The 27,406-nt window shown below is 38.9% G+C and overlaps 1 protein-coding gene across 37 annotated transcripts in view; it reads left to right on the forward strand.

Annotated features, from left to right (window-relative positions):
• Nucleotides 1–27,406, forward strand: part of Pbrm1 (polybromo 1) — a 105,095-nt gene that overhangs the window by 33,367 nt on the left and 44,322 nt on the right. For 23 of the 37 annotated variants that reach the window (XM_029469264.1, XM_029469248.1, XM_029469266.1 and 20 more), the window contains 7 exons: nucleotides 739–880; nucleotides 2,913–3,010; nucleotides 4,966–5,010; nucleotides 10,178–10,454; nucleotides 13,389–13,494; nucleotides 15,980–16,622; nucleotides 23,274–23,485. In XM_029469264.1, the coding sequence (XP_029325124.1) occupies nucleotides 739–880; nucleotides 2,913–3,010; nucleotides 4,966–5,010; nucleotides 10,178–10,454; nucleotides 13,389–13,494; nucleotides 15,980–16,622; nucleotides 23,274–23,485 (1,523 nt within the window). The remainder of the gene's footprint in view (nucleotides 1–738; nucleotides 881–2,912; nucleotides 3,011–4,965; nucleotides 5,011–10,177; nucleotides 10,455–13,388; nucleotides 13,495–15,979; nucleotides 16,623–23,273; nucleotides 23,486–27,406) is intronic. The other 14 variants (XM_029469272.1, XM_021181517.2, XM_029469276.1 and 11 more) reach the window with 1 other exon arrangement.

Below are 27,406 nucleotides of genomic sequence, written 5' to 3' on the forward strand. Positions count from 1 at the left end.
AGCTCTTTTTAACCTACTGTCGTTCTTAGTACAATTTTTTTAATTTTATTTTGATGGTTAGCACATAGGTATTTTAATCAAAGAAGCTAATGTTCAAATTCGTATAGAGTTAGAGCCAACAGAGACTCTACTTTGTACAGAGAGCATCAAGCCCATCTGAGAGCTGATGGTGCGTAATAGTGTCTAAAATGCTTGCATTCTTAATGACTTGTGATATTCTGTATACATAATGACTGCGCTGGAAGAAAGTAGTTAGTAGGCACTGACCGATCTTCCTCATGCGAGCTCCAGCATGAGAGCCACCTTCACTGTTTGCATGTCTCCTCTGCAGGCAAATATGTTATTCTGAACGCTTTTTTAAGACCTTGTCATTGGTAACCTGTGTGAACTGGAATGGACTCCTGATTTTCAGAAACCAGTAGTTCACAGTGATTCTTTATTGAGTTAAAATCTCTCTTAATTTTTGTTTCTCAGGGTTTTTCACTGGAAGTCTTCCTGGTGTATTTGTTTTCATAGTTGACTACTAAGGCCTGTAATTTATTTGGATTTTCAGATGAACTGTGCTATTATCTAAACTTAATAGTGTTTCAGACTTTACTTTTGAATATGGAAGCCTATTACATGGGGCTAAAAATACATGTGGTACTTGTGAAGGGTTGTTTTTAAGTTGGACTTTTAGGAAAAATAGTTGATAATTTTTATAATAAGAACTTACAATCATTTATTTGTCTTTTACAGAACAAAGCTAAAGAACCAAGAATATGAAACTTTAGATCATTTGGAGTGTGATCTGAATTTAATGTTTGAAAATGCCAAACGTTATAACGTTCCCAATTCAGCCATCTATAAGCGAGTTCTAAAACTGCAGCAAGTCATGCAGGTATTTTGCTGTTTGTTGTATCACTGACATAGTTTCATGCATTTGGTGTATCCTTTGGAGATGTGTCCCACATCTCGGTCCCAGGAATCTTAAGTCATTTCTTTTGTACTACAAGTACTGTTGAATGTTTTTTAGACTTGTCAGAACCCTGTAGAGGAGAAATAATCTTTTAAATACTGTAAATATTAAGGTAGAGGAAGCAAAGATTTGGCCCTGTGGGGAGAGCCAGTTTTAGGATTCTCAGGAAATAACCCTTCAATTCCAAATGATAATTGTGCTGTCTGTAGTGATCCCAGCACAGGAGGAGGAAGAGGCCAAAGAACCCTGGGTTTCCAGCCAGGTTGTGCTGTATAACAAGACCCTGTAACCACCACCACCACCACCACCATATCTCTCTCTGTCTCTCTCTATCTCTGTCTGTCTGTCTCTCTCTCACACACACATACATGAGAGAGAGAGAGAGAGAGAGAGAGAGAGAGAGAGAGAGAGAGAGAGAAAATGAGCGAGCTAGCTAGCTTTGGCAAAAGAACATCTGAAAACTAATTGAGCATTACATTATCCAAGACTTTGTCAGATCTCTCACAGAATATCTTAGAGAGAACAAGATGCTGTTGGGTCAGATTTTTAGGACAAAATGGTAGGTTCAATGAAAGACAGATTAACTCAAGCCAGGTGGTGCTGTTGCATGCCTTTAATCCCAATACTCAGGAGACAGAGGTAGGCAATCTCTGAGTTCGGAGACCAGCCTACTCTATAGAGTTAGTTCCAGAACAGCCAGGGCTGCTCAGGGAAAAAAAAAAAAAACTGTCTGAAAAATCAAAAAAGCTGAGTGGTAATGGTACATACATTTAATCCCAGGGGCAGAGGCAGGCAGATTTGTAAATTCAAGGGCAGCCTGTTCTATATAGAGTGAGTTCCAAGAATAGCCAGGGCTACACAGAGAAACCCTGCCTTGAAAAATGGGGGTGGGGGTGGGGGTGGGGAGAGTGGAAGAATTATAGATTAGCTTTGTCTTACATGTGGGCTTTCGGTCTTTGTTAGGTTTAATGTGGTGGCAGGGGATTGGTCAGAGTACAATTCGAAGGAGTCAGTTTTCTCCTTTTACCATGTGAGTCCAGTAAATCAAACTCAGTTCATCAGGCTTGGTGCCAAATACCTTTACCCACTGAGCCTTTTTGCTGGAATATTTCTAGAAGCAAGAATAATCTTGAACCAACAAGAAACAGGCATTTAAAAATCAAACATTGTCTTTATTTACTTTTTTATAATAGTAAATCTATATTTTCACCTCTCAGTTTTTGAACTTTTTTTTCTTTGCCAAAGTGCTTCTTAGAAGTTCCCTCTAGCCAGGCAGTGGTAGTGCACACCTTTAATCCCAGCACTTGGGAGGCAGAGGCAGGCGAATTTCTGAGTTCGAGGCCAGCCTGGTCTACAGAGTGAGTTCCCGGACAGTCAGAGCTACACAGAGAAACCCTGTCTCAAAAAACCANAAAAAAAAAAAAAAAGTTCCCTTTAAGTTAGCTTAACTTAAGCAAGGCCTGCAGTGCAAGCCAACCCCACAGCTTGCCTCAGCTTTTAACTACTCCATGCCATTGACAATCATCAATGCTCTTGGCTAATATTGATTTATTCTTTTTTTAATATTTATTTATTTATTATATGTAAGTACACTGTAGCTGTCTTCAGACACTCCAGAAGAGGGCATCAGATTTCGTTACAGATGGTTGTGAGCCACCATGTGGTTGCTGGGATTTGAACTCAGGACCTTTGGAAGAGCAGTCGGCTCTCTTAACCACTGAGCCATCTCACCAGCCCTATTGATTTATTCTTATCTTTTATTTTTTTAGTTTAATTTCACCTACTTTTCTGTCATGCAGGCTGTTAAGTTAGGTTATTAAAAACGTTTGAAGACTGTTGAGTACATGAGGTTGCACCTCTGAATGAATGTGTTGTGCCTGGCTCTTTAACATTCGTGTATTCCTAGGAATGCCTGATAGAATGAGGCTCACTCCTGGCATCTGCTTTATTTCAGGCAAAGAAGAAGGAGCTTGCGAGGAGAGATGACATTGAGGACGGAGACAGCATGATCTCCTCAGCCACTTCTGACACTGGTAGTGCCAAAAGGAAAAGGTACCCATTCTTCTCCCATCTGCAGCCGGCTCACTCTTATTTATTTTACTTATTTATTTTATTTTAGATAAATTCAGAAAAAAAATGTACGCTATGAAGTATGAGTTCTTTTTAAAGCTTTAAATATTTGATAGTATGTCTTTTCCAATTCATTTTAAGTTGGATAGATGGTGCTTTCTTTTTTTTCCTAGTACCATATTGCTTTTAGATGACAGAAAAATAACGTGTAGTTGGGGAAACTTTGTTTTCACTGTCCAGATTTCTTTTGTAAGGTGGCATTTTGAAAATGCCATTTGAATTTTAGATAGTTGTTTCATAGTGAATTGCAGAAATGGAATATAATTAAGAAAGGTAAGGACCAAGTCAGTGCTTCTGCTGCAGTAAGTCCCTGCGCTGATCCTTGCTTCTCCTTAGTAACGTGGTCTTTGCTCAGTGTGACAAAATCAGATCAGAACTACTTATAGGCAATAAAATGTTAAGTTGATTGGTTTCAGGGTTTTTGTTTTTGTTTTCCTAACCATCCTCTCAACTTTCCTAATCCTTTTCTTCCCCTCGCTGGTTTTAAGGAGGGAAACCTCACTATGAGATTCTAAAGATAGGCTCTTAATAAGGAACCATGCAAGACCTTCTCTTGGAGTTTCTTTGGCCTGATCATCATGGAACATCATATTCTCGCTGAAGATGAACTGTTTTACATTCTTTGTAGCAGCAGTCAGTCTGGAAGGGTCCCTTGAACAAGGGATAAATTAATCATTGATATCAGGGCTTGACAGATGCAGAATTGAATGAAGAAGTCAGTTCATTTTTTGACATATTTCTTTATTTGCATTCAAAGAGCCACTAAGATCAGAAGGCTTTGAAATATGATTCAGGAGAAAAGCTGCCCTGTCTTTCCCTCTTAAACTACAGTTGGGAAACAGTTTTTAACTTGGAAAATAACTGCAAAGCTGTGTGGAATTAGCTGAATTAGTTGATGTGCCCTGAGCTGCAAGTCTCCTCCATTACTAGCCTGTGGATTTCATCCTTCCAAGTTCTTAATTCCTTGTTATATTAGGGAGAACGGAGGAGAAATGTGAGACCAGATCAGAGACATCAACTCAAGAGCACCTTTGAGTATAATTATATAATTCTCTTCAACATCACCTGCGCTTTCCAGATCAGTTACCAATCAAAGATAGAAACTGCTCAGGCAAAAGAAGGTAATGGAGGCAAAACTGATGGTGCAGTTAGTGCCAGCATTGGATGAGTGTTAGGGAGCAGTTTCAAGAAAGCATTAACCTATGCTGGATACTTAAAATTACATAGCTCTGTGGCCTGTAGTATGGGGTATTCCAAGTAGGTTAAGTTATTGCCCTTCAACCTCCAATAAAAAGAAAACTAAGCTATATGTTATTAAAATTAATAAATCATATTTCAAACAAAATTCTCCTTATGAATGGGATTCCTAGGAAATGGTTCATATTAATAAAGTGAAAAAACTAGCAGAACCATAAATCAAAACAACAACAATAATACACATATATGATATATATTATATATGTAATCTCCCAGGATTGGGCTGCAAGCATGTGTAAATATTAAAGACAGAGACTAAGGTCCTATTGGTCCGTAACAAAGTGATGAGTCTCTTCACGAAGGTTAATAAGTGGGTCTCTGAAGAAGGCAAGCTTGGTTGGAAATGTCAGAACTATGTTTTCCAAATACCACTCTAAAGTCTTAAGAAAAATGGATTGCAGGTATATATTCTCTTCATTCTGGGAGGACATCCTTTCTCCCTACCCTCTACCCAAAAATCTGCTTTCAGTTTCTGTATTGAAATGTTTCAAATGTTATGATCTATTATCTTTTGGACCAAATAGTCTTCTTTTTCTCGATCATATTTGGCTTATGCATGACCCTCCAATGTTGCTTGTTTTATTTCTCTTCACATGTACTGTTTGTTTCTGCTTTCCCAGGAATACTCATGACAGGGAGATGTTGGGTCTCAGGAGGCTATCCAGGTGTGCAGACCTTTTTTATGCATAAACATACTTTTAATATTGTAATTCTTCTGTGACATGATCAGTACTGACAGTATGAAAAGAAAGACCTTATGCATGTTAAACAAGTGTTTGGGGTGCCAGTTCTTCTGAGTAGAGAAAATAATGCAGTTTGGAAGTCTAGTTAGTGTGTCAAAATTAGCCTGAATACGTTCAGTACTACCTTTATTTTGTTGTTGACTTTCCTTTCCAGGGGCAAACGGCCCTCACTTACCATTGTGGCTATGCATCTTTATCAAAAGGTAGAGGCTGGCATTGCCAGTGACATGGGCTGGTGGGTGCTGGTCTCATCTCAAGAGTCTTTCTGATTGGAATGGTGGAGAGGTTAACATGAACACTGATAATCCAATCAGTGCCTGTAGGTACTTGTACATTGTTCTGGGCTAGTGCTTCTTGTCATTTTCTTACTCTCTGACCCTGCCTACATCTTACTGCTTATAGCATCCATTTCTATAAGGCATCTTTTGTATGTTACTTAAGAATTTCAGTACAGAGCCGGGAGGTGGTGGCACATGCCTTTAATCCCAGCACTTGGGAGGCAGAGGCAGGCGGATTTCTTGAGTTCAAGACCAGCCTGGTCTACAAAGTGAGTTCCAGGACAGCCAGGGCTATACAGAGAAACCCTGTCTTGAAAAAACAACAAAAAACAAAAAAAACATTTCAGTACAACCTATAAGTTGCTATGTTACAATGCTGAATAACTGTATAGTGGGGTTTTTTGTTTGTTTTTAAGATATATTTTTTATTTTATGTGTATGGGAGTTCTGCCTACATGCATGTCTGTACCATATGCGTGTGATGACCACAGAGATCAGAAGAGGGTGTCAGATGGTCTGAGCCTGGAGTTAGAAGCCTCCATTTATCAGTGCAGCAGCTCAGTCCCATAGCCACAGCATCCCAGAGGCTCAGGAAGGACGGTCACTACCTATTTTGTCTGTTTTGTTTTGTTTTTTAAAAAAATGAAGAATTCAGAACAAAGTCCCTTCTTACTCATAATCATTATATAAATTTAAAAAGATAGTCATTTATTTTTTAATTTCATCTTCATGGGTTGGAAGTTTGTTCTACTATCCTGATACTCCTAGTATAGGACCTTTTATGTCCAGTCACTTCTAAAATTATCTTTATTACAATAATATATATTATTTGACTTGGACTCTCTTTAAGTACACTCTTAAGATGTATTTTAATTGTGTATTGGGGCTTATACTTGCAATCTCATTGCTTGAGAAGCAGAGGCAGGAGAATTCTTTGTCTAGCGTAAGATGCATAGCATGAGATTTTATCAGAAAAATAGCAAGTATTTTAGCCAGGCCTGGTAGTAAACAGATGTGTACAATCCTGGCAGTGCTGGCACATAGGGAGTTCTAGAATTCTCGGCAGGCTCATAATAGAGACCTTATCTTGGGGAGGAAAAATACAAGATGAGTTTACTTTATTATGTTGCAAGGTACTGATTCTCAAAGAATGTTTATACATGTTAAAAGTATAGAACCTGTTTTGATATATGTTTTCAAAAGTGGAAGTTACCCCAATATTAGTAATTAATAGCCAAGTGACGTCGGAAACTGACAGAAGGGAGCTGGAGAGCTTACTCTGATGGCTGAAAGAGCTTGATGCTATTCTAGAGGACCCAAGTGTGACTACAGAACCTACAGCAGATAGCTCACAGCTGCCTATAACTCCCAGCCCAAGGGATCCAAAGCTCTTCTGGCTTCCATTGGCACCTGAACACACATGGCATACTATCACATCACATCACACGCACGCACGCACGCACGCATCCCTGAATGCACACAAATAAAGATAATAAAAAAGAGAATGGTCAGAAGTTTGAGGTAGGGAGAGCTGCAATTACTTCCTACACGTTTGTAATAGAGGATTCATCTCATTCCATAAAGTACATGAAACTTTCAGAAGTCACCTGAGTAATAAGGTTCACTGTACATCCTGGAAAGCAGTAAACATAGCAGCCACTCAATTCAACTGAAAGTTTTCTGAACCAGTGGTTCTCAGTCTCAGAGGCAATGTGTAATGATTTAGAAAACTGAAAAAAGAAATAAAACTGGATTTGTTCAAGGAAGGCCAAGTGTGACCCTAGTAATAGCTTTGTTTACCTGTTTTACAGTTTTATTGCTGTGAACAGATACCGTGACATAAGGACAACATTTAATTGGGGCTGGCTTACAGGTTCAGAGGTTTAGTCCATTATCATCAAGGCAGGAGCATGGCAGCATCCAGGCAGCCATGGTGTAGGAGGAGCTGAGAGTTCTGTATCTTGTTCCAAAGGCAAACAGGAGAAGACTTATTTCCGGTCAGCTAGGATTAGGGTATTAAAGCCCATGCCTACAGTGACACACACACCTACTCCAACAAGGCTACATCTTCTCCAAAAGGGCCACACCTTCTAATAGTGCCACTTCCTGGGCCAAGCATATACAAACCATCACAGCCTCTGAGGCAGTAAACCAATTATATGTTACTTATGATATATTAAATAGAGGAAGAAAACTACAGCTACTAGTTTAGAACAGTGTTTTTATGTACAGGAAGATTCAGGTTCTGGATATGACCCATTCATAGCTGCCAAGTGTTAGGATTGTTGGCATTGAGAATGGATCACTTGCTATTCTTTTACTTGATATAAAAACTGTCTTTTTAAATCTCACTAAAGTCTGCCACAGATTCAGTCCCAAATAAGAGTATAGGTTCATACAGAAAAGTCTCTGGTGAGTCCTGGGAGAGAATGGGGTTAATGCCCTGGTTCATGTCTGGCTTTTGATGGAAGGATTCTACTTCTTAGAACTTCTAGAATGAGGAACTGATTTCTTTCTTTGTTAACTAATGAGTGCTTTTAAGCCTAGCATTTCAAAACTGAATTCTGGCATCTTCTAAAGTCAAGCTTTACATATGAGACATTTCTAAACAAGCCATATCTGACTTGGTTTTAAGTATGACTTATGTGACTTTTTTGATTCAAGTTCCAAAATTTCTTCTCAGTCTCTGAAAGTGAAAGTTGTCGTACCCCAGTGTGGAGCTCTGTCATTTTGGAGCTTTGTCCTTATTAGTAGTACCTATTGGATACGGACCTAGTACCTTTCCACATCATCTTTCCATATTGTTCTTAGAGGAAATACTAGCCACTAGATAACCAGCTCTTAGGTTAACAACTATTTACTTGATGCAGGACACAAAAGAACTGAAGGAGAAGGTGGCAGAATGATCATAGGGCCACAGCAGAGAAAGGGAGTCAGAATGATGTGGTAATGAGAATGAGTCCAATCCTGGAAACCATAAGTTATTTTCTTTTTCTTTCCTATGTAGGCCACTTTGAGTTTGCCATGCGCCATCATGTTAGATAGACATTTCTGAGACTCGAGAGCATCTGGGTTGCTGATTGTTTTTTAACATACACTACACATATACACAGATGAATACATGATCTTTCTGTCCCCTCCCCCTTTCCCTTTTCTCCAACCCCATCTCCATCTCATGTAGCCCAAGCTTGCCTAAACTTGCTATGAGTCCAAAGATGACTTGGAAATCCTGATTCTCTTGCTTCCACCTCTTGCTTCTATTTCTGGTTTTTAAAAACATGTCTTTTTTTTTTTTTTTAAGATTTATTTATTTATTTATTTTATATGAGTACACGGTCACTGACTTCAGACACACCAGAAGAGGACATCAGATCCCATTACAGATGGATGTGAGCCACCATGTGGTTCCTGGGAATTGAACTCAGGACCTCTGGAAGAGCCGTCAGTGCTCTTAACTGCTGAGCCATCTCTCCAGCCCCTAAAAACATGTCTTGAATTGAGGCAAAGTCTCATGACCCAGAAAGGGAGTGAGAATATAGTCTGGGGGCTAGGCTAAGAAACCCATAGCCATATAATATTTTTTTCAGAAATGAACTTCCTTCTCTTATAAGATAGAAAACAATTAAAAATATTTACTTCTGTGTACAATGCTATAGGATCTTAGCCATTTTTTATAGACCAGAAACTAAATCTTATAAGTTATTTCCTTTTTTACATACTTGGCCACTTGGAGACTGCTGGGTAGCCTAGCTAGAATTTATCAGTATCCTGAAGACATTAAAAAAAAATTGTCCAGAAGTCAAACTGGAAGATAAACTTTTTTTTAAAGATTTATTTTTTTATAAATAAATACACTGTACCTGACTTCAAATGCACCAGAAGAGGCCATCTGATCTCATTATGGATGGTTGTGAGCCACCATGTGGTTGCTGGGAATTGAACTCAGGACCTTCGTAAGAGCAGACAGTGCTCTTACCTACTGACCCATCTCTCCAGCCCCCGGAAGATAAACTCTTGTAATGATTTATTGAGCCATTTTCCTTGAATTTTAGCCTTTCTGAGCTGGTTTTCTCAACAGTTAAGTAAGGCAATCCCATCTTGGGCCCCTTCTGAACTCTGGTGTTAATAGTCTTTGTACCATTCATATCAGGTTCTTATATCTTGATTGTGGACTATGGAGAAGAAGCATAATTGAATTGCTAAGTGCTAAATGCTACAAGTGTAGGACTTAGATGAGCCACAGTCTACTTGAGGCGACTGTGGTTTAGATAGGAGCGCTGTGGGACTTGTACCTCCTATGGAGATAGTAGTGTGCAGAGGGTTTTTTTGTTTTGTCTTTTTTTTTTTTTTTCCTTCGTAGCTGGGATATTTATTCTGTTTAGGAATAGCTATCTTAAGAGATAAAACACTGTTAGGTTGTTTTGTTTTGTCTGTGTTTAGAAATGGAGTGGCTATTTTATTGCATTATTTGTCTCAAAATGAAAAATGTATTTCATGTAGTTATTGAATTTCATTTTCTTATGGTATCACACAATATATTTTTTGAACATTATATTTTAAGAGCTAGTCTAAACAGGTTTATCACTGGTTGTTCCTGCCAGGATCACTGTTTTAATCATTTTGTAAATTTTCTTAATATTCTCTTATACCTTTTCAGCGTGCTTACAATGTTTATGACACATCTAATCAACATATTGTAAACATTATGAAGTGCCTGCCCACAAAAAATTTTTTTTCTAATTCATGGTCACCCTTGGATAAAGTAAGCTGACCTTGTTGTTTTTTCCCCTTTTCTACCTTCCCCTCAACAGTAAAAAGAACATAAGAAAACAGCGAATGAAAATTTTATTCAACGTTGTTCTTGAAGCTCGAGAGCCAGGTTCAGGCAGAAGACTTTGCGATCTATTTATGGTTAAGCCATCCAAGAAGGACTATCCTGATTATTATAAAATCATCTTAGAGCCAATGGACCTGAAAATAATTGAGCATAACATCCGAAATGACAAATATGCAGGTGAAGAAGGAATGATGGAAGACATGAAACTCATGTTCCGCAATGCCAGGCACTACAATGAGGAGGGCTCCCAGGTATGGAGGGGCTCCTAGAGTGTGAAAGATCAGAGCTAGACTCTCTCTGTGTCTGTGTGTGTGTGTGTATGAGAAAGACAGATAGACAGACAGACATGCAAGTGAATCTCCAAGTGTGTGTGTCCTTGTAAGTGCATGGGAAGCTAAAGGAGAAGGTATTCTGTATCTTCCTCAATCAAGCTGTCTTATTCACTGACTTTCAGCTAGGCTGGCTGACCAGCAAGTCCTCAGGATCCTTTTACCCAGTGTTACAGTTGTAGGCATGTGCAGTAGTACCTAGCTTTTTACATAGGGATCATCTTCTCAATTCTTTTTTACATTTCAAGGCAAAGTATCTCATTGTCCAGGCTGGCCTTGAACTTATCATCCTCTAGTCTCTGCTTCTTCAGCATTTTCATTTGCCATGAACTACCTCAACCAGCCACCTCTTCTTGACTCTAGTTATTTTTGGTGTGTTAATATTTTTGTTATTCTTGGTTGCTTAAAAATGGAAGACAGCATGTTTTAAAGAGTAAAAGTTTATAGTTTAAAAAATTGTTTACTGGGCTAGAGAGATGGTTCAGAGGTTGAGAGCACTTCCAGATGTCCTGAGGTCAATTCCCAGCAACCACATTGTGGCTCCTAACTCTCTAAGATTGATCTGGTGCCCTCTTGTGGCCTGCATGCATACATGCTCTCAGAATGCCATATACAGAATAAAGAAATCTGTTTTTAAAAAAAGATGTTCCTTGAGTAAGAGTACTTGCTCTGCAAACACACAGATTCAAGTCAAGTTCCCCTATGAACTATGTAAAAAGCTAGGCAGCACTGCACATGCTTATAACTGTACTGGGGAAGAGACCAGAGGGTCCTGAGGGCTTGCCTGCCAGCCAGATAGCTAAAAGCCGGTGAGATAGGACAGCATGATTAAGGAAGATACTGGTTACTTTCCTTTGCTTTCCCATGCACTTTTTTTTTTTAATTTTTTTTGTTTTTGTTTTTGTTTTGTTTTTTTTCCAAGACAGGGTTTCTCTGTGTAGCCCTGGCTGTCCTGGAACTCACTTTGTAGACCAGGCTGGCCTCAAACTCGGAAATCCGCCTTCCTCCCGAGTGCTGGGATTAAAGGTGTGCGCCACCACGCCCGGCTCCCCTGCACTTATATGGCACATACATTTTAATCCTACTCTGTGTTGAGGAGACAGTTTAGTATGTAAAGTACTTGCTATGCATACATGAGGACCTAAATGCAAGTCCCCAGCACCCAATGTAGAAAGCCAGATATAGCAGTACATACCTATAGTACATACCAGTGCTAGGGAGGTAAGACCATAGAATCCCTGGAACTATAAATTGGTTTAGCCAAATTAATGGGTTCCAGGTTCATTAAGAAAACCCTGTCTCAAAACAAAACAAAAAAACAGAGAAATGATCAGCCAACTCTGTCCTGCATGCACAGATACACACAGACACACACATGAAAAATAAAGAGCTGGGTATAATGATGCACAGCAACTTGGGAGGCAGAGGCAGGTGGCTTTCTGAATTTAAGATGAGTTTGTTCTTCATGAATTATAGTCCTACCAGGGCTATGTAAGACTCAGTCTCAAAAAACCAAAGTGATGATGGTAACAGAAAGATGTTATAAATGCCTCCTGCTTTGTCAGTGTCTGTGTAAGGAAATTTTCCTTCCTAAACTTCTGTTTTCCTACTGTATACTTTAGAAATAATAGTAATAGTACTTACTCCAGAGTTTTATATGATATTAAAAAGATATAAAAAAATAACTGAGTTTTGGGAACAATACTTAATAGTGAATATGTACTCTAAGAAAAGCCAATACGTTAAAATGTTTATTTTATTATTTATTTATTTTTTAAGGATTTTTAAAAGATTTTGTTTTATGTACTTGAGTATTTTGCGCGCGCGCGCGTGTGTGTGTGTGTGTGTGTGTGTGTGTGTGTGTGTGTGTACATTACATGTGTGTCTGGTGTTAAGATCAGAAGAGGTTGTTTTGTCCCTTGAAACTGGAGTTACGGATAGTTCTGAACTTTGTTCCAAGGAATCTAGTATCCTTTGTGCCTTCTATAGACACAGACACTTACATGTGCAGGCTAAGCACCCAGACGCTTGAAATAAAAAATTAAACATCTATAAAATTTCTACCACAATGGATCTTAGATATTAGCATGCATATTTATACATTAGAATCACCCAGAAAGCTTCAAAATAGGTCCTCCCCATTAAGATAGGAGTGGTACTGTTCTGAAGAGAACCTAAAGATTTAGCTGTCAGCTCTCTTAAACCATGTTGGGTTTTTTTGTTTGTTTGTTTGTTTGCTTTGTTTTGTTTTTTTCTTTTTGTTTTCTTCAAGAGAGGGTTTCTCTGTGTAGCTTTGGTTGTTCTGGAACTCATTCTGTAAATCAGACCTTGAACTCACAGAGATCCACCAGCTTCTGCCTCCTGAGTAGTGGAATTAAAGGCATGTGCCAACATCATCCAGCTGACTTAAACTGTGGCGTTCTTTTTGGGTTTTTTGTTTGTTTGTTTGTTTGTTTGTTGTTTTTTCAAAACAGGGTTTCTCTGTGAAGCCCTGACTGTCCTGGAATTCACCTGTAGACCAGGCTGGCCTGGAACTCAGAAATCCGCCTGCCTCTGCCTCCAAGTGCTGGGATTAAAGGCATGCGCCACCACTGCCCGGCTTTTAACTTTTTTTTCTCTTTAAACTGTGTTTTAAACTCATTCACACATAGTCATTATTTTTTGCTTGTTTGTTGATGTTTTGATATTTGAGTTAGGGTTTCACTGTGTAAATGATGTCTGCCTCAAGCTTGTGATTTTTCTGCTTCCTGAGTGCTAGTAATTATGTATCACCACCCTCAGAGAAGTAAAGACTTCTTTATTTCTTAATTATAATGTTTTTAGGAAAAAAATGTTAAGTCTGTTTTTGGAATGTAGGTATACAATGATGCCCATATCCTGGAGAAGTTACTCAAAGATAAAAGGAAAGAGCTGGGCCCATTGCCTGATGATGATGACATGGCTTCTCCCAAACTTAAATTGAGTAAGTCTGCCTTATATTTTGCTCTTCAGTTTAGTCTGTCAAAGAGAGACTGCAGGTTCCTTGACATTTCTTTAATTAAACGATGAACAAGTGTTTATTCACTGGCACTGCTCTTAGATAACTTTCTTCACATTGACACTCTTTGACTGTGTTTTAAGTAAGAGTCTAAGAATAAGCAAGAGTATAAAGTTAGCTTTTTTGTTGATGGGACTGAGTATATGACAGTGAGAAATAGAACGGATTCATTTCGCTACAACTACAGAGCTTAGTCTCTGTTGTTTATGAGCTATAGTAAAGTGGAACATCATGTAAGGACAAAGAGTTGCAGATTTGCTTAGCTTATGATAGACGAGGAGCAGAGAGAGACATGATTCGACCACTCCACCAGGGACCCACTTAACTCCAACCCAGTCCATCTCCCAGTACTGCCATCAGATTATAACTCCTCAGGTCATCTGTTAATAAAAGCAGCACTCTCCTGCTCTGGACCTCTCAGTGATTGTATCTGCCAACTTGGTTCTAAGTCTTTGATGAGGAACTTTTCAAGGTATACTTTATGTCCAAATCAGTAAAAAAAAAGAACTTGAATATCAATGGTAGAGGTTTTCCTTATAGCCATTGACTGAGAAGACTATTCTTTATATGAAGCCAGAAAAAAGAGTATGGCAGGTTTTGTTAATTTTATTTGGTGTTACATAAAATTAAAAATGAATCCCAACAATTCTCCTGGATAAAATTTGCAAAGTGTGGGCTGGAGAGATGGCTCAGCAGTTTAGAGCACTGACTGCTCTTCCAAAGGTCCTAAGTTCAATTCCCAGCAGCCACATGGTGGCTCAAAACCTATGCCCTCCTTTGGTGTGTTTGAAGACAGCTACAGTGTGCTCATATGCATATAAATAAATAAATAAATAAATAAATAAATAAATAAATAAATAAATAAATAAATCTTTAAAAAAATTTTGGGAAATGAGAAATGTACTACTCAGGGACCATTTGAGTAACCTATGTGGATATGGTTTATCAAAAATTTTAAAGGAAAAGAACACAGAAAAAAAAAATCACTGAATTAAAGGAGATATTTCTGAATTATTTAATATAAATGAAACAATGCTGTCTTAGTCAGGGTTTCTACTCCTGCACAAACATCATGACCAAGAAGCAAGTTGGGGAGGAAAGGGTTTATTCAGCTTACACTTCCATACTGCTGTTCATCACCAAGGAAGTCAGGACTGGAACTCAAGAAGGGCAGGAAGCAGGAGCTGATGCAGAGCCATGGAGGAATGTTCTTTACTGGCTTGCCTCCTCTGGCTTGCTCAGTCTGCTCTCTTATAGAACCAAGACTACCAACCCAGAGATGGCACCACCCACAAGGGGACCGACCCCCTTGATCACTAATTGAGAAAATGCCTTACAGTTGGGTCTCATGGAGACATTTCCTCAACTGAAGCTTCTTTCTCTGTGATAACTCCAGCTGTGTCAAGTTGACACAAAACTAGCCAATACAAACGCTAAGCAAACAATAACAATGTCTAATAATCTTTAAAGTTGTGTTTACTGGAAAGGACAAAGACAAGCATCTTTTTAATGTAAACTACCCATAAACTGAATTTCTTCATTACTTTGTAAGTTGCTGGCAAATGACAATTCCTTTTCACTAAGGAATTCTTCTTTTCATATAATTATAAAAGCATACACATAGTCAGATATGGCGATACATACTTGTAATCCCAGCCCTTGGGAGCTGGAGGCAGGAGGATCAGAAGTTCAAGGCCAGGCTCAGCTGTATAGTTTGAGGTCAGCCTGGGCTTCTTGAGACTCTTTTCTATAAATAAACTAGTTTGGGGCATCCTGTTATTGAGTTGGTTATCATTTCTAGAAATTTCCATGAATGGAACTAGGATACATATGACTTCATATTTAGAAGTAAGATATAGTAAACTATATTAATACTGTGGTATCCAAGTTTTAAGAATTTTAACACTTCAATTTGTTTCAACAACTTTTATCTTTTTCCTGAAGTGAAATTCTCAGTTCTCCAGGATGTCAGAGGTGATAATAACATAAGAATGTCAGAGATACTCGTTTGCTGAGCCCATTCACAGCTATCTCATCATGAAAGTATTTGCTCTCACATCAAAATAGAGTGACCAGCTTTTGTGTCATTTTTACATCTTTAATCCTAGCCCTTAGGGGTTGGGGCAGGAGGGTTCAAAGCCCACCTGTGTTATATGAGACTTAGTCTCAAAATGTTTATATACATATATAAATTTTATTTATATATAAATTATATTACTGAAGGGTAAAGGTTTTCTTCCAGCTCTATTTTTGTCTATAAGATCTATCTTACTAAAGAGATGCTGAATACTGTGGTTTTACAAATCATTTAGGATAACCCCTTTCTTATGGTTGTGCTACCAGCTATGTAAAAATGTATGCTTATGCCATTTTTCCCACTTAGCATTACAATACCCCTCTCTCTCTCCAGGTCGGAAGAGTGGTGTTTCTCCTAAGAAATCAAAGTACATGACTCCAATGCAGCAGAAACTAAATGAAGTGTATGAAGCTGTAAAGAACTATACTGATAAGAGGGGTCGCCGCCTTAGTGCTATATTTCTAAGACTCCCCTCTAGATCAGAGCTGCCTGACTACTACCTGACCATTAAAAAACCCATGGACATGGAAAAAATTCGAAGTCACATGATGGCAAACAAGTACCAAGATATAGATTCTATGGTAGAGGACTTTGTCATGATGTTTAATAATGCCTGTACCTACAATGAACCAGAGTCTTTGATCTACAAAGATGCCCTTGTACTGCATAAAGTCCTCCTTGAAACTCGGAGAGACCTGGAGGGAGATGAAGATTCTCATGTCCCTAATGTGACATTGCTGATTCAAGAACTCATCCATAATCTTTTTGTGTCAGTCATGAGTCATCAGGACGATGAAGGAAGATGTTACAGCGACTCCTTAGCAGAGATTCCTGCTGTGGATCCAAACTTTCCCAATAAGCCTCCCCTTACATTTGACATTATCAGGAAAAATGTTGAAAGTAATCGATATCGGCGACTCGATTTATTTCAGGAGCATATGTTTGAAGTATTGGAAAGGGCAAGAAGGATGAACCGGTATGTTTTCAAACCCATTTCTTTATGATAAATACATGTGATTTTTAATGCAAAACAGATGAGGGAATTATGCTTTGATAAACTTTCTCTGCTTAGGTACATGGTTATAGTAGGTAGCCTTCCTTTTTTTTTTTTTCTTCAAAATATTTATTTATTATTATATGTAAGTACACTGTTGCTGTCTTAAGACACACCAGAAGGGGGCGTCATATCCCATTACGGATGGTTGTGAACCACCATGTGGTTGCTGGGATTTGATCTCAGGACCTTTGAAAGAGCAGTCAGTGCTCTTACCTTCTGAGCTATCTCACCAGCCTGTAGGTAGCCTTCTATCCTGAATTCTTGGTAGGCAAAACATATGCTCCCCCCACCCCTTTTACAGCGTTGGAAGGGTCAAAACTTATAAAGAGGGAGTCGAACGGTGGTCACCTTTAACTCCAGCATTCAGGAGGCAGAGGCAGATAGATCTCTTGAGTTCAAGGACAGCCTGGTCTACAGAGCAAGTTCTAGGACAGTCAAGACTACACAGAGAAACTGTCTACAAAAAACAAATAACAACAAACTTGTAAAGAGCACTACTAAGTTGTCATCATAAGTGCCAGTGAGAGGAGACAGAACTGAAGCTCTTGCATAATGCAGAAACCTAAAATGCAGCCTTTCGCAGATGTCTTTTAAAGGATCAATAATACAATCTGTAATAAAACTAAAAGGATTTTTTTTTCTTTGAAAATTAGTCTAAGAATGTTTTAAATGAATTAGAGAGCTTGGAGTTATTCTTTGAGGATAGACTGGTCTAAATCCATTCACTTTTTAAAAAACTTGCTTATTTGTATTTTATGTGTACTGAGATGTTGTACCTGTATGTATGTCTATGCAGCACATATATCCAGTGCCCACAGTGGCCAGAAAAGGGTGTTAGTTTCTTTGGGACTAGAGTTACAGATGGTTGTTACCCACCATGTGGGTGCAGTAAATTGAACCTGGGTCCTCTGGAAGAACACCAGTGCTCCTTCTCAGCCCCCTCATTCTCTATTTCAGTTACTTAATAAGGCCTTTTGTTTTTTATCTCATTTATCAATTTAAGAACATAGTGTAGGACTATAAATGGTTTAAAAGAATAAATTTACATTTACTAAAATTCTTTCAACTTTTTAGCCTGCATATTTTTGGCACTTACTGGAAGAATACCCAGTGTAATCCAGCAATCGCAGTATAAGTTGTATATGCTCTTACAGGCACTTGGTTAAATTGAACTTACAGATAGTAAAACCTGCCTTCTTCTGAAGTCCTGAGTGCTAGAACTTTAGACCGTTTAATTGCATCTAGGAGATCTTGGCTCTAGACCGTGAAGGAAAAGTAAATATTAATGATTACTTTTCCTAGTGACAACTTTTGTAAAATATCATGGTAAAGCCCTTCATGAAGATCATCTCTTAAGTCATCTGTGCTTTTCTAGGGAACTGATAATCTTTTCAGTTTTTACTTGAAGAATTGGAGACGTGCAAGCAATAAAATTCATAATCTAACAGCTAGTAGGTGATATGCCTTGGCTTGTTTCCCACTGAGAGCACTGCTGCTGACAGTTACCAGTTATGGAACACAGACATGAATGATAAGCATTGTTGAGCTCTATATTAAAGAGCTTGAAATCTCCTGGTTAGACCGATACTTAAGGAAATGTGAAGTAGCATATTAAAACCCAACATGATCACTTTCAACATGATCATGTAAGAAACTTTGTGGGCCAGAGTTTACCTAAAAAGGCACAAAGTATTATAAAAGAGTTGGAAGATGAATAGAGAGGCTGATACTTCGAATATGATAAATGGTGTAAAGAAAGTGAACCAGGCGTGGTGGCGCACGCCTCCAATCCCAGCACTTGAGAGGCAGAGGCAGGCAAATTTCTGAGTTCAAGGCCAGCCTGGTCTACAGAGTAAGTTCTAGGACAGTCAGGGACAGTCAGGGCTACACAGAGAAACCCTGTCACAAAAAAAAAAAAAAAAAAAAACCAAAAACAACAAAAAAAAAAACAGAAAACAAGAAAGGGAAAGGTTAGGGTGTAAATATGTTGTATTCCAGAGTTTGAGGTGGATCCTTGATTAGCATGTTTAGGAAATGGTTCCTTGTGTAGAACTAGGGATAGAGATAAAGAGGAGAGTGGAGGCATCTTACAGTCAAATTTTATACAAGGTTTCATTCAAGAAATTTTTGTTGGGTGTTGATACTAGTTGATGAACATGCTCTAGTTCATGGGATGTAGCAGTACTTTAATAATGAAATGTAAGATGGGCATTGGTGGTGCACGCCTTTAATCCCAGCACTCAGGAAGCAGAGGCAAGCGGATTTCTGAGTTCGAGGCTAGCCTGGTCTACAAAGTGATTTCCAGGACAGCCAGAGCTACACAGAGAAACCCTGTCTCGAAACACCAAAAAAAAAAAAAAAAAATAATAATAATAATAATGATGATGAAATGTAAATGCCACTCCTGTGGTCCACTGTTGCTTGAGTTCAGTGAATCTTCTAAAAAGCACATGTCTCATAGATTATGGGGAACTCTGTTAAGAAGTACACAGATTGATATTTTACGAAATAAGATCTTTTTATTTTCCCATTATTGACATGATAGGCTTTTACTTTTAAGAGCTGGAAGATACAACCCATGACACATATAGAGACAGAAATCCATATAGTTTATCTCATGCCCAGAGCTCTGTTGAGAAACAGAACAGGGGCCTGGAGCCATAGCTCAGCAATTAAGAAGGCTAGTTACTCTTCCCAGAGGTCTGTGTTTACCAGCACTCACATGCTGGTTCCTCCCCATCTGTAACTCAATTCTGATGGCACCTGGCACCCTCTACTAGCCTCCATAGGCACTAGGCATGTAAGTGATGCAAAGATATATGTACAGGGAAAACACCCATAAATCTCAATTTTTAAATGTTTAAGAAAGATAACAAAAGCCATTTTAATTTTTGTAAATGAAAATAGTATTGGGACTTGTTGTGGCATAAGAATCAATAAAAAGAGCTAGATGTTTATTGTGTGAAGTTCTCGCCATTCAAGGCCTGAGTTTAGATCCCTAGCACCCATATAAAAGCCAAGCATGCTGGCACAGGCTTGTAACTCCAATGCTTGAGATGAAGGTAGCTGAGAAGACCCCTGGAACTAGTCAAGCCAGTCAGTACAAGACACCTGACCTTGACCTCTGATCTCTATACACACGCACACACACCCACAAACAAATAACATACAAATGAACATGTATGTACCCATATAACCACACACACAAAGAAAAAATTATAATAGTTTCTTAAGAAGAATCGATAGGGCTGGAGAGATGGCTCAGCGGGTAAGAGCACTGACTGTTCTTCCGAAGGTCCTGAGTTCAAATCCCAGAATCCACATGATGGCTTACAACCACCCATAATGAGATCCGATGCCCTCTTCTGGTGTGTCTGAAGTCAGCTACAGTGTACTTATGTATAATAATAAATAAATCTTTAAAAAAAAAGAAGAAGAATTGATAAACCAAATGTAATGGTTTATATCTGAAATCCCAGCTCATGGAACCAGAGATGGAAGGATTCTGAATTTTAGGCCAGCCTGAGCTATACAGTGAGAGCTGGTCTCACAAAAGCAAAAGAAAGGGAAAAAAGAAATAGCTTCAAATCCATCTGCTTAGTGAATTTATCTAATGTAAATAGTTAGACATTTATCTAGTATATTCACATTAATTTAGGCATGAATACACATTTAGATGTATAAGTATTCATTGGTAAATAAACCCATATGAAATATACACATGTAGATTTCCAGAATAGTCTTCCTTCATCACCACATAACCCCTACCCACCAGCACTACTGAGAATTATGGGAGACAAGAATCTGAGCAGGAACAGGCGGCAGTGGAGCATTCTCAGCAGCAGCTGGGAACAGCCCAGTGCTGAGTCAGGACAGGTGACCAGTGCGTTGGCAGGATTCCTAAAGAAGCACTGTGGCTCCCTTGCAGGTAAAAGGACTCCATAGGAAGACAAGTACAGAGAAGAGAAGAACTTCTCTTATAATGTTAATTAATTCTTTTTGCTGAATGTCTGAATTACCTGAAAGGATTACTTAACAATTGAAGGAAATTAGAGTTGGTTGTTTTTCTGTCTTGAATTTTTGTTCTTGCATAGTCAACACCTGGTTTCTCAGGCTAAAAAAATTCTTATTTTTTTTTTTTAAAACAACTAGTTAGTTAGTTAGTTTTGAGCACGGTTTCATTGTCTAGCCCTGGGTATCCTGAACTTCCTGTGCCTCCTGAGTGCTGGGACTTAAGGTGTGCTACAGTGTAACTCATGGCTTCTTAGTATTTTCTTGACAGGATTTCACTATTTACTTTTTTTCCCAACAGAATGTTTTTGAAATCTATAATTATATTGCAGAAATCTTTAAGAACAACCAAGGCAAAGATTAATAAATTATTTACAATACTTTTTGAATAAACAATTTAAAGTATATGCTTAGTGTTTTATATAAAATTTAATTACATCAGGTAGCCTGATACTATATATCTGCTCTTTCAGTGTAACAGTACTTTACCAAATGTGTATTTTTCACTTACAATTTCCACTAAAATTGTAAGCTATTATGAAATTAATTTAATTTTAAGAAAACAAACTTCATCCCAGCACTTGGGAGGCAGAGGCAGGCGGATTTCTGAGTCTGAGGCCAGCCTGTTCTACAAAGTGAGTTCCAGGACAGCCAGGGCTACACAGAGAAACCCTGTCTCCCTGTCTCGAAAAACCAAAAAAGAAGAAAACAAACTTCAGATATCTTTGGTCAAGAAAGATTTCAAAATCGGTATCTTAGGGGACTTCTTCCTTACTTAATTTTGTTTTTATTGCTTTCCCAAAAGTACTAGCATCTTCAGATCCTAGAACATGTTTCTAGAACCTCTCTAGAATACCCATGTAGGTTATTGGCAGTGTTAATTCTGTATCAGTTCCCATTGTTAACAGGAGAGTCGTCCAAAGTGTGTCTGATAACTTGTGCTCAAGTGTCCATGTTTCAAAAGCTTTGTCTGCCATACTCCCCCAGCCAGAAAGTCTGCATAACTGTTAATAATATACTTGCCATTACCCCTGATAACTTACGCCTATAATCCCAACATTTGGAAGGTGGAAGCAGAAAGATCATACAAATTCAAAGCTAACCTAGGCTTCCTACTTTCTTACAGGCCAGTTTGAGTATCAGTAAAACTGTGTCTCAATAAAGCTTATTTTTCATAGCTTCCCAATAACAAGGAAAGAAATTTAGACAAATATTAAATATGACACAAAACTTTTCCCATCTTGGAGTTTTGCATCTACCAGTTTCCTCCAAATCAGTTACTTTTGAGAAACTAAATTTAGATTCAGAACCCTCAGGCCTGTACTTGTTAATACACAGGATATTCTCATGCCTTTAAAATTGAGCTTCTGTTCTCAGTGAGTCTTATGAGTCAAGGTAGCAGTGCTTTAGGACTAAAAAGAAGAAAGACATTAACCTAAATCCTTTATCACTTTTTATAAGTTGGGTCTAGAGTTAAGAAAATAGATACAGCCAGGTAGTAGTGGACCATGCCTTTAATTCCAGCCTCAGGAGGCAGAGGCAGGTAGATCTCATCTTGAATTCACACCACCACCACCCCCAAAAAGAAAAAGAAAATGAATGCAAATTAAGTATTGGATTTGGTCTCAAGAGCAATAGTACAGTTTTTGATTCTGCTAGCTCCTTCTGCCCTGGTTGAATCATAGGCCTATATATCTAACAAATGTAGGAGGCCTTTCCTTTGACATGTGTAAGAAAGGAGCATACCATGAGCAAAAGGAGACACAGACAACTCAGGTACTCAATTGTATGTTTTTTTTCATTCATTCTTTGTTTGTTTGTTTTTTGTTTTTGAGACAGGGTCTCTTGTAGGCCAGACTGGCCTCAAACTCACTGTGTAAATGGGGATGACTCTGAACTCCTGCTCCTTTTACCTCCACCTTATTTTTTAAAAGATTTATTTATTTTATGTATATGAGTACACTATAGCTGTCTTCAGACACTCCAGAAGAGGACACCACACCCTATTACAGATGGTTGTGAGCCACCATGTGGTTGCTGGGAATTGAACTCAGGACCTCTGGAAGAGCAGTCAGTGCTCATTACCATTGAGCCATCTCTCCAGCCCTTACCTCCACTTTCTAAAAGTGATGGATCACTGACATGTACCACAATGTGTGGCTCAGATACTCTAGAGGGTGTTTTTTGTTTTGTTTTAATACTACTTTATTTTTTGTCTGTATAATTTATGTATGTTTGTACCCCACTTATGTGCAATGTCCAAGGAAGCCAGAAGATCTTCTGGAACTGGAGGTACAGATAGACATAAGCTTACACGGGTGCTGGGGATTGAACCTAGGCTCTCTGGGAAAACAGCCAGTGCTCTTAACCACTTAGCCATCTCTTGAGTCCCCAGATACTTTGTTTTAACAAACTTAATAGGGCACCCTTCTAACTGAGCCTCAATATTGTTAATATATCAATGAACATAGTAAAACATTTGACATGATTTAATGTGTAATTGAGGTATTATGAAAGAAGCAATTCATGTGTCAATGGATACTCTTAATGCCGTTATAGGACAGATTCTGAAATATATGAGGATGCGGTAGAACTTCAGCAGTTTTTTATTAGAATTCGTGATGAACTCTGCAAAAATGGAGAGATCCTTCTTTCTCCAGCACTCAGCTATACCACAAAACACTTGCATAACGATGTGGAAAAAGAAAAAAAGGAAAAATTGCCTAAAGAAATAGAGGAAGATAAACTAAAACGCGAAGAAGAAAAAAGAGGTTGGTTCCTTTTTATTATTAAATATGAAGAAATATTAAAGTGTTCTAGCAGGTACCACAGTTAATTCTGGAGAGTATGTGATTGAGGGTTTAAATGGTTGACTATTTGCAGAAGATATGATGATATAGAAAGCTTGTTGTCGGCATCTGTTCAGTTGTCACATCAGGTAACTTCTGACACAGCTGATAGTCTAGGAGCACATGGTTAAGTGACAAGTATGGGGACCTTATGCCACATACTCGAGAGGTTTTTGTTGCCATAGAGCTTTCCTCTTAAACACGTGAGAACCTGACAGGTGGGTGAGACTTCAGTTGAACTACACTCTAGCTTTGCTTTAATCATGCCACCCTAAATGGGGTACTTTGAATCATACTCCAAATTTGCAACTATTTGACAATGGGATTATGTCATTGCAAAAGTCTTATTTTCTGGGGTGATGAGGGTAGAGAGCTTGAGGTAGGACCTCCCTGTGTGACCCAAGCTGGTGCTGGTGCTGCAGTGATCCTCCTTGCCTGTGCCCCAGTGCTGGCACTGTAGGCATGTATTAACACAGTGGCACAATTTGAATAACACTTCAGTTTATATAGTTAACTAGAAATATATAACTCTACAAGAGTTGTGTTACTCTGTAACATCAGACTTTCTTAGATATTTTCTCCCTGGACCAGAAAACATAATTGACTTGAAACACGAAATCTTTCTCTGATTCGTCACTTAATCTGCCCCTTGGTTAGTCGTCACTTTCAAACATGTCTGCTCCTATACAAACTAACCTTACCTTCATATTCTGTAATCCAGGGTGTGTCAGTATTCCAACTGGATCCTGTCTTTGGATGTGATCCCTTGCCCAAATAACCATGCTGCTGGAATAACATTCTTCTATACCCCTGTTAGTACAGTTTTCTGGTTCTGTTTAACAAAATTCTCAAGAAATTTGTAGATCTGTTTGTACATCACAGGGTTTTACTCTGTTAATCAGCTATTGAATAACTTTTTTTTTTTTAATTGGCAAAACTTTTTGCTTTGTTTGTTTTTTGAGACAGGATTTCCCTGTGTGTCTCTGGCTGTCCTGGAACTCACTTTGTAGACCAGGCAGACCAGCCGCAAACTCAGAGATCCACCTGCCTCTGCCTCCCCAGTGTTGGGGCTAAAGGCATGCGCCCTCACTGCCTAGCATGTTTTTTACTATAATGTCACTATTAGAGAGAGAGAGAGAGTGGGAAACCAAAACCCTTAGATACTCCAGAACTTAGGTTGGTGTAAACGTTTGGGAATTAATTTGGAATATGCGCTTACATTTAAATTTTAAGGTTGGCAGCATTTTAATTTATGGGAACCTATCCTTAAGAAGTTACAGATGTGGAAAGAGTCTTTAAGCACAAGTTTCTTAGAGTGAGAAACATTAGAAGAGCTGCTGGTCAAGTGCTAAGTATACTACCAACAGGCACAGGCAAGACTCAGAAGGTTTACAGTTTATAAATGAGTTGTACCTCTTTCAGCTACATTCTATTAGTATTTAAAATAGAATATACATTTAATAGAATTTCAACCACAGCATCCTTACTACATGCTCATTTTTACTTCTTTGTATTGATCTTAAACCTTGTCAAAGATGTTCCTACTTTAGAAGTTTGGTTATAGAATCAGAAGGGAAGGCAGCATCTGAACCAAGTGCTCATAGGAGGCATCCCACAGGGTAAATGCTTTATTTATTTTTTTATGTCTGGGATCATGCCACAATGATGTGGCAGAATCTGGTAGAACTGGCATTGGCCATGAATACCAATATGGCTGTAAAAGAAAGATGGGGTGAGCATACAGGAAAAGCCCATAGAGTTTATGTGGATGATCTGTGCTAACTGACCAGGTGACAGAAGGCAGCTTACCCAGAAAGAAAATAGTACCTGTCTCAAGACATCATTGACTACATACTACATGATAAAGAACAGTAGGGAGGACTATATGCTTTGGTCCAAAGTAAGATATTCCAAAACAAGGCTTTGTGTGCAGCTCAGTAGTAGAAAGCTTGCCTAATACAGTTATGGCCTTATTTGATTTCTATCACTGCTAGAACACTTAAAAATATGCTTTTGATAGATAAACATCTGTAAATTTTTTACCTAGTAGAGTGTTAAGCTTTCTTTAATTCTTTGGGGGCAAAAAAATAGAGTTTGAGTGAATAGTTTGTGCCTGTTCCACTCTGAAGTCTCCTTCTGGGCCTGGAAAGCCAGAGCCAGAATGTAAAGCAAGGAACAGAGCTTTAGATGAGGCTGGCCAATTGTCACAGAATCAGGCTACACACACAAATCCACATTCATATATAATCTTTCTTGGAATCTTTCTTGAAAAGAAACTATCTCTCAGCCGGGCGTGGTGGCGCATGGCTTTAATCCCAGCACTTGGGAGGCAGAGGCAGGCGGATTTCTGAGTTCAAGGCCAGCCTGGTCTACAGAGTGAGTTCCAGGACAGCCAGGGCTACACAGAGAAACCCTGTCTTGAAAAAAAAACAAAAAACAAAAAAAATAAACTATCTCTCAGAGGCTCCAGACTCCATTTTATATTCTATAAGAGACTCAGAAAAGCTGGGATTTGTATGTTTTGTTTTTTTGTTTTGTTTTGTTTTAATTTTTTTATTTTACATGCTGACCCAGTTTCCCCTCTCTCCTCTCCTCCTGTTCTCCCCTCCCCCATCCACTCCTCCTCTATTTCTCTTCAGCAAAGGGGAGGCTTCCCATGGATATCAACCAGCCATTGCATATCAAGTTGTAGTAAGGTCTCCTCTTCTATTAAGACAAGGGTCCCAAAGGCAGGCAACAGAGTCCAAGACAGCCCCTGCTCCCATGGTTAGGAGTCCCACAAGAAAACCAAGCTATACAACTCTAACATGTAGGTGGAGAGCCTGGGTCAGTCTCATGCAGGCTCCCTGGTTGGCAGTTCAACTTGTGTGATCCCCTATGGGCTCAGAATGGTTGATTCTCTGGGGGTTTCTTGTGGTGTCCTTGATTCCTCTGTCTACTGGCTCCAACAACCCCCCCCCCAATCTTCCACAGGATTCCCCAAGCTCTGCCAAATGTTTAGCTGTGTGTCTCTACATCTGTTTCAATCAGTTGCTGGGTGAAGCCTCTCTGATGACAACTAGGCTAGACACCAATCAGTGAGCTAGTCTATTTTCTCTCAATTTTATAGAATATAGAATAGATTTTATAATCTATTCCTGTCATTAGGAATCATTTCATTTACTTTTTTTTTTTTTCCCAATTTGTGTTAGTTTTATTGTGGGTCTCTGGGCTGTCTCTCCAGCCTGGCTCCTGGACCTATGGGCAGTGTCAGGAATGGGCTTCCTCACATGGCATGGGTCTCAATGGTATGGCAATGGACCAGTCATTGGCTGGCTTCTCCCAGTTTCAGCACCTCTTTTATCCCAGCATATCTTGTAGCAGGACAAATTGTAGGTCTAAGGTTTTGTGGGTAGGTTGGGGTCCCAGTTCCTCCACTGGAAATAGCCAGTTCAAGATGTTTTTCCCTCTTGGTTAGGCATCTTAGTTAGGGTCATCCTCATCGATTCCTAGGATTTTCTATTGCCCTAGGTTTCTAGCTCATCCCAGAAATGTCCCCTCTGCCAATTCACTTGTCTCTCCTTCCATTCTCCCCAGGCCTGATCCTTCCTGTACCCATACACACACACCATGCTCATCCAGATGTCTATTCTGTTTCCCCTTCTCAGTGAGATTCATGTCTCCCCTTGAGCCAGCCCTCTTTGTTACTTAGCTTCTTTCAGTCTGTGGATTATAACATGGTTATTCTTTACCTTCCACCTAATACCCACTTATCAGTGAGTATATACCATGTCTGTCTTACTGAGTCTGGGTTACCTCACTCAGGATGATCTTTCCCAGTCCCATCCATTTGCCAGCAAATTT

Source organism: Mus caroli, chromosome 14 (genome assembly GCF_900094665.2).
Source record: "Mus caroli chromosome 14, CAROLI_EIJ_v1.1, whole genome shotgun sequence".
Taxonomy (NCBI): Eukaryota; Metazoa; Chordata; class Mammalia; order Rodentia; family Muridae; genus Mus; species Mus caroli.